Raw genomic sequence first — 12,223 nt, 5'->3', positions numbered from 1 at the left:
CAGGCTAGCATCTCCATTAAGTCACCGTCTGTTTCTCCTTCCCTCAGCTCGAGGGCCGGGAAGGTCAGAGGAGGGTCCCGCCGTCCCCACCTATGGGGCTTGGGCTTCGCCCTCAGCTCGTCTTCTGCTCCTCATCCTATGGTCCTTCCCACAGGTTTCCGGATCGGAGGCTGCGCGGGAAACCTCTGACTTGCACTTGTGAGTGAGGGTGGCCCTGGAGGCCGTGCGCTCTAACTGCTGGAGACGACAGCCCTCAGCCCGGCCCCACAGGATCCGAGTGACCCTCCTCCGGGAAGCCCCCAACTGTCCTCACGTCCATGCTTTGCTGGAAGGAAAAGCCACGCCACCTGACCAGAGCCAGGCCCCCGGACGCCAGGCCGTGAGTCTCTGCCGGACCCAAGTCCTTTCGGAACTTCCCTTGGTCCTTCCCTCCACGACCCCCGGCCTGCAACCGTCGCTCCTCACAATCCCGGGACAGCAGCCCTTTCTGCTCACGGGCCCGTCCTCCTGCGTTCATAAGACCACATTTTTGGCATCAAGACAAAGTTTTGGAAAACCAAGTCAAACCTATCACTTGTCGTAATCTTCCAGGATCGCATGTCCCATAAGTCCACTCAGTGGCCTCCGTGGCCTCCTCCTAAGGACACGCCTCCACCCCCGCACACGGGTGGCCTCTGAGGTCAGCCTCTCCCAGGTTCCCCGTCACCTGCTCAGTCCTGGGCCTTCCTGCTGTTCCCGATGCTGCCGCCCCACAACACACCGACCCCCAATCCGCGGCTCCCACCTCCACACGTCCACCCACGTGTACGTGCTGTGCCCGTCCACAAGGATGCAGCCCGTGAGCTCTGTGGGCATGGAGGGCCAGCTCCTGCACAGAACACGGCAGGACCGGGCACACGCGTGTGAAAGGACTGCAGGGCTTTTCGGAAGGAGAGAAGGACCCGGTGGGGTTGCTGCCTGTAGTCACCCTAACCCGACCAGCCGGCAGACGTGCGGACACCCCTGGGAGGCAGGCGGACGTGGGCCACGAGAAGGTGTGTGAGGACACGGGTGCTGGGGGCAGGGCAGGGGAGGCCTCTAAGTGTTTAGCAAACCCAGGGGCACCTGGGCAGCTGTCGGTTAAGCGTCCGACTCCTGGTTTCAGCTCAGGTCATGATCTCAGGAGCCGTGAGATCGAGCCCCGAGTCGCGCTCTGTGCTCAGGGAGGAGCCTGCGGGAGACTCCCCTGCCCCTCCCCCTCTCTAAAAAACCAATTTCTTTTTATTGTGTTACCTTAGTCGCCATAAAAGACATGGTTAGTTTTTGGTGCAGTACATCCTTTTTTAAAAAGCATGCTGCGGGGCGCCTGGGTGGTTCAGTGGGTTAAAGCCTCTGCCTTCGGCTCAGGTCATGATCCCAGGGTCCTGGGATCGAGTCCCACGTCGGGCTCTCCGCTCAGTGGGGAGCCTGCTATTCCCACCCCCCCGCCTGACTCTGCCTGCTTGTGATTGCTCGCTCTCTGTCAAATAAATAAATAAAATATTAAAAAAAAAAAAAAAGGCATGCTGCTCTCAGAGGCCGTCTTCTGAACTTAGAAAAACGAAACGCAGACGAATGGCTTGAATCAGAGGGCTGGGTGGGAGGGTCCTTGTGGGAACGTCACTTGGGGCAGGGCTGCGGCCGGGCCCGGGCTGCTCCACAGGCCGCCGCACGCAGTTTAAGCAGAGGGGCCGAGGCTTCCTGAAGACCCCATGCGCACGTTCGCACGTGAGAATCGGAGAGGATGCAAATGGTACAGGTTTGGAAAATGGTGACGGACTCTGTAATCACATGCAAGACGCATCAGGCTCCCCTCTGGAGTTTTTTAAGAAGTTGCCAAAGTGAACCCAATGAAAAAAATTTGGCTCAATCTTTACTTCCTGCAAATATGCAAATTAGCCAGTCTCATCACTAACCTCATCTTGGGGAAAAAGTCCATTACAGCAAAAAAGAACTGTCGCACCAGCAACCGAGATTTCTCTGGCAAAATATGAGGAGACAATGACCTGGGCCCAGAGTCTGGTGTTCTGCTGCACAGGGCGGCCGGGTCCGTTTCCTGAGACCACAGCCCCACACAGCCCCACACAGCGCACCCGCCGGGTCCTGCCGGCGCCCGAGTCTGTTCCCACCACAGAAGAACCCGTCCAGCTGCTGCCGGGGGAAGAGGCTTCTCCTCCTGGGCGTCTCCCCGCCTGCGACCGGCACTGGCCGCCTGGGAGCCGTCCTCGAGTCGGCCCCGCACCGTGGCCCATGCGACTGCAGTGCACTGGGGTCCGGGCGTTCACACTGTGCTTCCCCGGCAGGTGCCTGCTCCCCGGGAGCGTGGACGTTCTGGGACAGGGGGACAGGAGTGGTGGCGCCCACCCCCCGGCGACACAGGGGCTTCGTTGACGCTGGGCGGCTGCTCTGGGGACGGACACGGCAGGGAGGTGGGCGGCGATGCACGAGGCTGTGAAGCCAGAGCCCCGGGGGGAGCCCGAGGGGAGCCTGGTCACAGAACTGGGCGAGGTCAGAGCAGCCACTCCCCGTGGCACCCTCCTCTGAGGCCCCGGTGGAGAAGGACCACGCGCGGCCCCCTCCCCGTCCGTGGGCAGAGTGGGCTCCGTTTATCCGGCGACCTTCCACTCAGGGTGATGTGCCCATGGCCACTTCCTGGGGACACAGCCCAGCGCTCCACCCCTGCAGGATCGGGCCCTCCCGCCCGTGGCCCAGAGCCCGCCCCGCAGGCTGCCCTGCACACGCCCAGCAACGCCCCTCCTCTGTGGCCAGGGCGGTGCTCGGGATTCCTCGTGCACACTGCCAAGGCCGGCCGAGGTCTGCGGCTCCGTGCGTCGGAGCTGGAGTCCTCCCTCGCTCACGGTGGGATCCCACGGGGTCTCCCCTCTCTGGGTGGTGGCTGTTTCACAGGCGGTCCGTCCCCTGCCCACCCGGCGTGTGCTGTCTCTGCTCCACACCGGCCCAGGCAGGGACCACGCTTCTCTGGAGCTCCACACGCGAAGGGCACTCAGGACGCACGGGGCAGCTGGGCAGGGCGCGGCGTCGCTTCCCGGAAGTCTCGGCCGTGGGCTGCTGTCCACCCCACACCCCCAGCCACCCTGCTCCAAAGGCCCCGGGTCTTCCGCTCCCTTTGACAACCCCTCAGCTCTGGAAACTCCATCCCACAAGAAAAGGCACGTTAGTGCGCTCGGACACAGCGGGGTTTCAGATCCCACCCAACCTCCCCACGTCCCCGCGTCTTTAGACCGAATTCCACAGCCCAGTGTTGAATTCACTTCTGTCTGCATCCCAGCACCTCCTCTGCCGCGGGGGGCCGGGGGGGCTTGGCCAAGAAAAGGCCAGGAACCTCCCCCCACCAACGCCAACGTGCTCTCCCTCCTCTGCACAAATGCGGAGAAGGAGAAGCCCGTCTCCAGGAAAACGGGTGTGATCGCTCCAGAAAACGCTGCGCTGCACTCCCCGAGAGAGAGAGGGAAGGGCTGATGTGAGCGAAGTTTCAGGACAGGCTCCTGCAGGCTCGTGGGAGCTGGTGTGGGAGGAAAGCACGGTGTGCGGCCGGCCACAAGGCCCGCCCGCGGACTCAGAGCGGGGAGGAGGAGTCAGATCCGCGGAGAGACGAGGGACATCTGTGCCGTGATGGGCTCTGAACGGGCCACGGGCACGCGGGGTCCTGGCAAGACAGCAAGAGGCCTGCAGCGCCCGGAAGCGGCTGAACCGGGAGAGCCGCGGCCGCCTAGGCAGCAGGACTCGCGGCTGAGCCCGAGGACACACCCCCCAAGAGCAGGAGCAGCGGAGCCTGTGCGATCGCGGCAGGGAGGGCCGGAGGTGCAGGAGAGCCGGCCGGAGGGCCAGACGGGGGCAGGCGCCGAGCGGGGGGGGAGCAGGAGCAGGAGGACAGGAGCCGCCCGAAGTGCCCGCTGCGAGCTGGCGGTGTGCTCAGAGCAGAGACATGGCCTCGCTGCTCCCCAAGGCGCCCGCCCGTTCGGGTAATGGTCCTGTGGCTGAGAAGGGAAGCGGCTGTCCTGGTCGTGGTCATGGGACTTGTGAAGCCAGAGGAGGACTTACAGGGAGGGTCCCACGGGCACAGGCAGCCAGGGCAGCCAGGAAACCCCCCTCCTGCTGTGGCCTCGTCCTGGCCAGTTGGCAGCTGTAGAATACTCCAGGCAAAGACCAGGGACAGGCATCCTGGGGCAAAGGGCGGGAAAGGCAGAGGCGGCTGGGAGCCGGTGCAGCGGGGTGCGCGGGGCAGACGGCAGGGGGGTTCGTGCTGAGGAAGGAGCTCTGGGGCTGGCCCCTGTGGGTAGGGGACATGGGCCCCAGAAGGCCGGAGAACAGCCGCGGACGCAGGTGGGGGGGGGACCGAAGGGGAAAGAGGTGCCTCACACCATGTGGGCTGCCCCCAGGCAGCTGCTGTGCCCCTGGGAGGACGTCCTTATCTTCCGAGGAGGGGGCCGAGGGCATCTCCCACCAGTGAGGAAGAAGCAAGGAGCAGGGTCCAGGGGCGGAGTGTGTCTGCCCAGCTCCTTGGTTCTGGCGCAGGCAAAGCGGCATGAACCTCAGCCTTGGCCACGCACGCGTGGGACACCATGGTCGCGCCGGGAGGTCTGGAGCCACCGGACCATCCCTCAACTCCCTGAGCGGGTCTGAGGCTGCAGCAGCAAACAAGACTCCGGGAAGGGCAGGGTTCTAGCAAGTAGGACGAAGGAGCTCCAAGCAGCCAGTGGGTCTGGCTGTGGCTGGCGGCACCAGGTGTGGGACGTCGTCTGGAGCACAGCGGGCCACACGCAGGGACAGAGAAGGTGACAAACAGCTGTCAGGGATACAGTGTGGGGTCTGGCCAAGGCTCAGAAAGGCAACTGGCTACTGCGAGCCTGATGTGCAGTGAGACGAGATGAGAACATCGCTGGAGGGTGGGAACGGAGTCCGAGCTCTCTCTGCCCACCACCCTGCAGGCCTGGGCTGCTCGGCCCCTCACCCTGGGCCAGGCCCAGGAACCGGAGTCCTTCTGCGTCCGCCCAGGGGTCCCCGCGGGGAGCTCATGGTGGAAAGCAGAGGTCAGGACGGGGTCAGCTGCAGGGGAAGCTGAGGAGGGAAACTGTGCTCCCAAGCACCAGAGCACCTAGCGTGGGCTGCAGGGGGGCCGCCCGCTCAGGCCCCCACAAAGCAGATGCCCAGGGAAAGGGCACTGAGGCCACTCAAAGAAAACACTCACTTCCAATGAGTCTCCCGCTGCACTGGAAAGCACAAAACTGGGAATGTTTCTGTGCAGACGTTGTCGGGGAGAACCTGGCTCACTTGAAGCTGCACGAGACACCTGCACGAGACACCTGCAGACGAGGCACCTGCAGACGAGACACCTGCAGATGAGACACCTGCACGAGAGACCTGCAGATGAGACACCTGCATGAGACACCTGCAGACGAGGCACCTGCAGACGAGACACCTGCAGACGAGGCACCTGCACGAGACACCTGCAGACGAGGCACCTGCAGACGAGACACCTGCAGACAAGACACCTGCACGAGACACCTGCAGATGAGACACCTGCATGAGACACCTGCACGAGACACCTGCAGACGAGACACCTGTATGAGACACCTGCAGACGAGACACCTGCAGACATTACTACAGAAGCAGCTTCTCACTGGTTTACCTGGAAAATGGACACATTCAGGGAAGGAGCACAAAGCTGCTATCTTTTTCTAGAAATTTAAAAATTCCAATCTTCTCATTTCTGTTTAGGATAAAAGACCTTGGATTTGTGGGGTCCTTCCACCCATGGGGAGAGCACGCTCCAGACCCCTAGGGGCAGCCTGCCTCCCCACCCCTGCCCTACTCTGACACCAAAAGAAAAACCCTTTGAAAACCCCACTCCCACTGTGGCCTCCCCATCAGAGCTGCAAGCAGGGACCCCAGCACTCTCGCTGCAGAAGGGCCATGGGGCAGAGAAAAGGGGGTTGACTATAAGAAAGCCAGCCTTCCGGCAGGTCAGTGAACACTGTGCCCCTCCACTCGAGACAGCGAGGGCCCGGAGACGGGACCTGAGGTTGGAGCGTGGAGCTGCCGGCGCTCGTCCGCGCAGGGACCCTGCAGCAGGGGCAGGGTCTGCGGGCCTGCGGGCGGCTCCCAAGCGACATGTGTGCGTCCCGAGGGGCAGTCGTCCGGTTTCCTGATCTCCAGGAGGCCCGCGGAAGACCGTGAATCAGCTCCGCACGTTACATGTCTGTCGTGGCTGCTTGTTGGAGAGGAGGGTCTGCACACCTCTCTCCTTCAACTGGCTCCCTGGTGCGACCTGCTCGGGGTTTCTCCCTGCGGTCACGTGAGAGGGTCCCGGGGGCTACGTGGGTCACCTGCTGCCCATGCACTTGGCTCATCACCCCAGGGCACTGGCGGGCCTTCTCCAAGAGAGCCAGTTTCCCAAAGCTAACAGCGGCACCCAGCGACACGAGCCGCAGGCCCCCCAACAGGGCCACTTGGGGCGTGCAGAAACAAGGAGGGAGGGAAGGCTCCGTGTGGTCCTGTGGGGCCAAGGTCTTGAGCCAGGAATGAAGTTCCTGCAGTCCTCCGGGCTCTCTGAGGAGAGAAGGGGCGAGCGGGCATGGGGAACCCTAGCAGAGCACAGGTTTGATGGGAGCGGGCTCCAGCGGCAAGCCAGCTGTCACGTGAGCGTGTGTGCACAGCCCAGCCGGGCAAATAAGTCCTGCTGGGGAGGACTCCCACAGTGCCGTCTCCCACAACCACACACGCGTGCATGCCCGTGCGAGCTCAGGTACTTGTGTGAGCTTACACACTTGTGCAGGCTCACACACTCATGAAGATCACACCCCCTGCAAGTTCACACACCTGTGCAAGCTCACACGCACGCAGGCTCACACCCCACACGAGCTCAGATACTCCTGCAACCTCACACACCCGTGCAAGCTCGCACACCTGCGTATCCTTCCTGAGCCTCATCCCCAGACTCAGATCTTCCCCACACCTGAGTCCACTCCTCAGGGCCTCACCCCAGTGTGGGCTCCCCCGACCCCGGCAAGTCCCTCTGCCCCCGAATCTGCTTTCACAGTGAGACGCACTTTCTGTAAAGGGCTCCGTCCCTCAAAGGAAAACAGAAGACCAGGGAGCTCGCTGTGGCCCACAGCCTGGCTTCCAGGGAGCTCGGGCTGCGGCGAGGGGACGCCCAGCCTGACTCTGCAGGAGGACGGGGGTCCTGGAAGTTTTAACAGGCACAGGGACCCAAGTGCCGTGAAGGCTGGAGGGTGGGGGGGCGGCTGGTACCTGCCGCACCACGGAGGGACCTCGGGGATGTCACCGTCAGTGACGCGAGCCAGCCAGGAAGTGCGACCCCCCAGCGGAATCCACGGACCGGGGCTGGGGGGGGCAGGGCCAGGTGGGGTGGAGCGGAGCTGACCGGGGTGGTTTCCCTCCTGCCAGAGGAGAAGGTTCTGGAGGCCTAGGCCGCGGCGACCGCACAGCAGAGTAAGAGCCGCAGCGCCCCAGAACCGTGCCCTCCGACGGGCTCGGACGGCCGCCTTACGTGCGTCTCCCCAGAACCGAGAGTCGTGCGGAAAGAGGCGTCCAACGTAGTAACTGAGATCAAGACTTTGAAGTAAGATTCCACGGGTTTTCTTGCCTTGTTAATTATGCTTCACTTATTTTTAACCAGTTTCAAAGTAACTTCGTTTTAACAAGGGAAACAACAGAATTGCTATAAATGGATAAAATAACTCCCAAGTGTTGGGAAGAATAAAAATTAGTTTTCTAAAAGTTTGCTCCTCCAACACTGCCGGGAAAAGGACGTGTACCTGTGGTGGGTGCGTGGACGGCCCACGTGGAGGCCGGAGCCCGCCCAGAACTCAGCACTACATCTCTCGGCAGGAGAGGAACAAAGGAGGGGTGGCTCGTCCGGCATCTCCCGCGGCCTGTCCAGGCCGGCCTGAGAGGCTCTGCCCTGGGCGGACTGAGTGTTGTCAGCCGTTCGCCGTCTGGAAGAATCCTGACTCTCCTGGGGTCCCAGAAAGACCTGGTTCTGGAGTGTCAGAGGAAAGACGCCTGCTGCCCACCCCAGGACAGCCGTTTGTGTCTGCGGAATTCATGGGGGACCCTGGGGACCCCACCGCTGCTGGGGGGAAAGGCCCAGAAGCCAACCTGGGGGCAGAGCCCCCCAGTCACCAAGCAAAGCCAGGACATGTGGTCAGAAGGCCGGTGGGCCGCGCCAGCCACTGCTCTGTGCGCACCCCACAAAGTCTGTTAGGAAGCAAACACCAGGTTACTTTTTATTGAAGAACATTCTGTTTCAGCTTGACCACGTTCTGTGCAGAAGTGCTGGACGCCGACTCCGGTCGTCCAGCACGGGGACCCTTGGGAGGCGCAGGGAGCTCCCAGGCGTGCGCGTGGCAGAGCAGAGCCAGGAGCGAAGGGACGCAAATCCCGGTAGGGCTGTGAGCAGGACCCCTGGCCGGCCGCGCAGCCCCCTCACGCCCGCGGTCAGTGACCGGCTCCGAACAGCTGCAGGTTTCCGTCCAGGCTGACCGTGGCGAGCTGCAATCGAAAACAGGACATCGTCTGCTTCCGTCCCTCTCCCGAGGGAGGGCCCTGCACACTTACAGTGTGGGCTCCGCTCGCTGGGGACTTTCTAGAGCACAGAACAAAGTGCATTAGCAAGAGTGACCTCACCACACCGATGGCTGATGACTGCAAACCACGTGTCATGGCTGTTCTGAGGCCAGCGAGTGCCACGTGCCCGGAAGACCACAGGACGGCCTGCAGAAGCCTCTGCCGGCTCTCAGCCACGCACGGGAGCCACGGAGCCCCAGCCCTCCGGCTTCCCACCGCTCCACTCTCTCCCCCGGGGCGGAGGGCGGCTCGCTCACTGGGCGGAGAGGGGGGCTCCTCAGACAAGGAGCCAGGCCCCTTCCTTGCTGCTTTGTCCCCAGGGGCCAGCTGGCAAAGCCCATCTCTGAGCCCAGGAGGGAACACGGACTGTGGCCCACACGCTCTCACGCCGCATCTCAGGTGGCCTTTGCTGTCTGCCGCACTTGCGCCGACGCTGGCTGGCCACAGCGACACTGCCTCGCGTTCTGCGTTTTGAAACGTTACATGAATCACCACTTGGGACGTCGTCCACTGTAACTTCAAACCCATCAATTATCCTCTTCTTGCCTGAAGAAGCCATCGCGACCCTGACCTGTCCTATGGTCCAAAACCTGGATGGCTCTTTGAATCTGCTGTTCATCCAAATGCATAATCGGCCCCAGGGCCTCGCGCTGCCGTGGCTTCGCCCTGCGGGGCCACCTCCCACCGTGCCCTCCCCACCGTGTGCCCACAGCCACCACACCTGGGGCCTCACACCCTCCTGGAGCTGCATGACCCCCGCAGCCCCTCGTCCCCCTGCAAACACCAGCAATCCAGTGTTACCGTCAGGAATCTGGACGAGACTCACGAGGTCAGAGGCCTGTGGTCTTGCAGGGTGCCCCCCCCCACATCTGTGCCCCGTGGGCCTGGAAATGCTCTCGGAGTCCACGTCACCACCAGGCACGGCCGCCCCGAGGGCACGAGGGACAGGCGTACTCCCGCGGCTGGTCCCTCCCTCCCCTCCCCTGTCCGCGGTTCCTGCCGCTGCGGTGCTGCGTGCGACTCAGTACCCGTGTGACACCTGCGCCGAGGCGGCCTCCCTCTCTTCAGCCACACGTCGCTGTAGCGCCCTGCGTCAGGGACACCGGGGCCCACCGAGCCCACTGGCCAGGTAAAGAAGGAGATGACATCACAAGCAGCCATGTGTACATTTGATTTTTAAGAGCCTCTGCCTTAGAAAAGGTAGAAGATCCGTAGGAAAATAGTCAGTAGGCGATGACCTCACTGCTTCTGTCCACAGATCTAGATGTTCTAAGAGCCGCTGGCCGAGAGGAAGACAGGACAGCAGGACACAGATCCCCAACTCCAGGGGTGCAACCCTTTCCTGGGATCATCCCCGGGTCACGCCTGGAGAGCGGGTGACAGCGGACAGTTGTGGGGGCTGCATCCCACACATCCATCTGTCCACCCCAGAGCACAGTCCAGGGGCAGCTGGCACTGCATGGTGCAGTGGGGGAGCTGTGCAGACCTGGGCCCAGCGGAGATGCCGCATGGACACAGCCCAGGCTGCCCCTATGAGGGCCTCACTGTTGTCTGGCTCATCCTGTGTGCTCCAGAAACGTCCCAGCAACCCCGGGAGCCTGTCTAGCCTGGGCTGTAGGCAAAGCACCAGGTCGACGGCCGGGGAACCACCGAGGTGTGCTGCTCACGGGCTGGGACCCAGGAGACCAAGGCAGCAGGCACAGTGGGTTCCAGGGGAGGTTCCATCCTCACCTGGAGAAGGCGGCATTCTGAAGCTCCTTCTGGGGCACAAAACCGGTCCCTGAGGGTTCCACATCATGACCAAGGCCCCCCTCCTCATACCAACGCATCCTGTCCATTGCAGAGCCCAGTCAGGGTTTGGGGTGGCGAGGAGTCACACTGACCACTAGCCAGTGAGGCACGCAGGAGAAAGCAACGCACCTGAGAGTGCATGCAGAGACCGACGCTTGCCACAGACATCCGCTCGGCCGTCCCGTGAGCGTGTACCAGCAGGGCTCTGTGTCCCCTGGCAATACGTGGGCTAGGCCCACACACGGTGGGTGCTGTGCCCGCAGCTCCCCGGGTGTCCGCACCTCGTGCGCCCTCGGGAAACCTATCCCCAGATCACCTCGGCTTTCCTAACACCATCGTTTTTCTTCTTCTCTTAGATAAGATAGATAATATCTTAGATAGATAATATGTTCTCTTAGATATTGACAGGTTCAAGACGTTCCAATAATATCTTAACATCAATCTATCAACAACTTCTTGGGTGACATGTTACGTTGATTGACACGGATGGGTCATTGCTATCCTAAGTGATTCAGTGAATCAAACATGAGAAATGCAGAAAGAACAAAAGCACCATATCTGAGTGTTTCTAGCACAGCACCATGCCCTGTGTGGCACATTCCTCTATGGATACAGACAGCGATATCGGGCTGACACGGACACCCTGCCTTGGAAGACCCGAGCACAGGCATCTCAGATTCCATGACCAGATTACGATGGTAGATCCCTTCCAGAGTTTCTGTGTGCAGATCACACAGACCTGGAGTCACACATTTTCTACCACATACCTGCCGTACAGTGAGGAGTAAGTCACGGCCCACTACCTCCATCTGGGAGACGTACTGGGGTGACATTACCTTCCCAGAGTGAGAAGGGCTGTATCTACTCATGGGTGTCCAGAACCAGACGCGTAGGACGATGCAACCAACAGAACCGTGTGGACCAAACAGATGAAGGACAGATACAGATAAAAATCTGCACTTTTTAGACCCAGGATACCACTTACATAACCCTGAGAGTGACGGTCTGGTGTGTACAGTTCAGATTTTGGCCTGACAGTGTCTATTGTTTTGAGAGGAGAACTTGGCTTTATTTCAAAGAAATGGCTAAAATAAGATTTCACATTGAAGCAAACCTTCACTTATTCACAAGTCCCCAAGTAATCTTATGCTCATGGACATGTGTCAAATGTATTTTAAAATCTGTCTCTAATTCGAATATATCAGAAACAATTATTATAAATCACATGCATCTGGGATTTTTAAAAAATGAGGTTTATCTGTTCTAAATACCTCAGTCTGCAAAGCACCGCTACAAACCTCATACTAATGACGTCTTAAAACACTAATAACCCTTTCTTAGAACATGTCTTCACACAACATAAAAATAAGCTTCAGATCGCGGGGGCAATTCTGTCTCCAAACTTTTGAAACATTAGGATAAGCAACAAGATCCAGGGCATAAACATAGTAGCTCTTATTTTGGTGAGTTTCGTTTGAATTTGGCTCGGAATTCAACCTCCAGAGGTCAGATCTTCATCGCCATGAACAGCATGCAAGTTGCACGTCCCCACTGTCTGCATCAGCTGCTCCCTGGGGTGCAGGTGCCCTTCGGAGGTGAAGAGAGCAGAGGGGAGCAGGGCCCGGGGCTGCAAGGCTGGTGGAGCCTCAGGAACCAGCACACGAGTTAGCCTGAGAGAGACATGTCTAGACACGTGGGACGCAAGACGGGTGACAAAGTACAGCCCAGAGTGGGAACGCAGAGTCTCTAACTGCTCTGGCCGGGAGGCCGGAAGTTGCTGTGAGAACTCACAGGAGGGGTGTAG

The 12,223-nt window shown here is 60.6% G+C and overlaps 1 protein-coding gene across 19 annotated transcripts in view; it reads right to left on the bottom strand.

The window, feature by feature from the left end:
* WDR27 (WD repeat domain 27) overlaps positions 1-12,223 on the bottom strand; it is a 151,746-nt gene that overhangs the window by 24,437 nt on the left and 115,086 nt on the right. For 2 of the 19 annotated variants that reach the window (XR_006606763.1, XM_045079997.1), the window contains one exon: positions 8,263-8,553. The exons of the other annotated variants lie outside the window; for them this stretch is intronic. Coding sequence is in view for 1 of the 2 variants with exons in the window: in XM_045079997.1 (XP_044935932.1) it covers positions 8,500-8,553 (54 nt within the window). In the remaining variant the exon portion in view is untranslated. Of the gene's footprint in view, positions 1-8,262; positions 8,554-12,223 lie in introns of those variants that run through there. 19 annotated transcript variants of the gene reach the window in all.

This window comes from Mustela putorius, unplaced genomic scaffold (assembly GCF_011764305.1).
Source record: "Mustela putorius furo isolate JIRA1106 unplaced genomic scaffold, ASM1176430v1.1 tig00000450_pilon_pilon_pilon, whole genome shotgun sequence".
Classification (NCBI taxonomy): Eukaryota; Metazoa; Chordata; class Mammalia; order Carnivora; family Mustelidae; genus Mustela; species Mustela putorius.
This window is presented reverse-complemented; position numbering and strand designations above follow the sequence as displayed.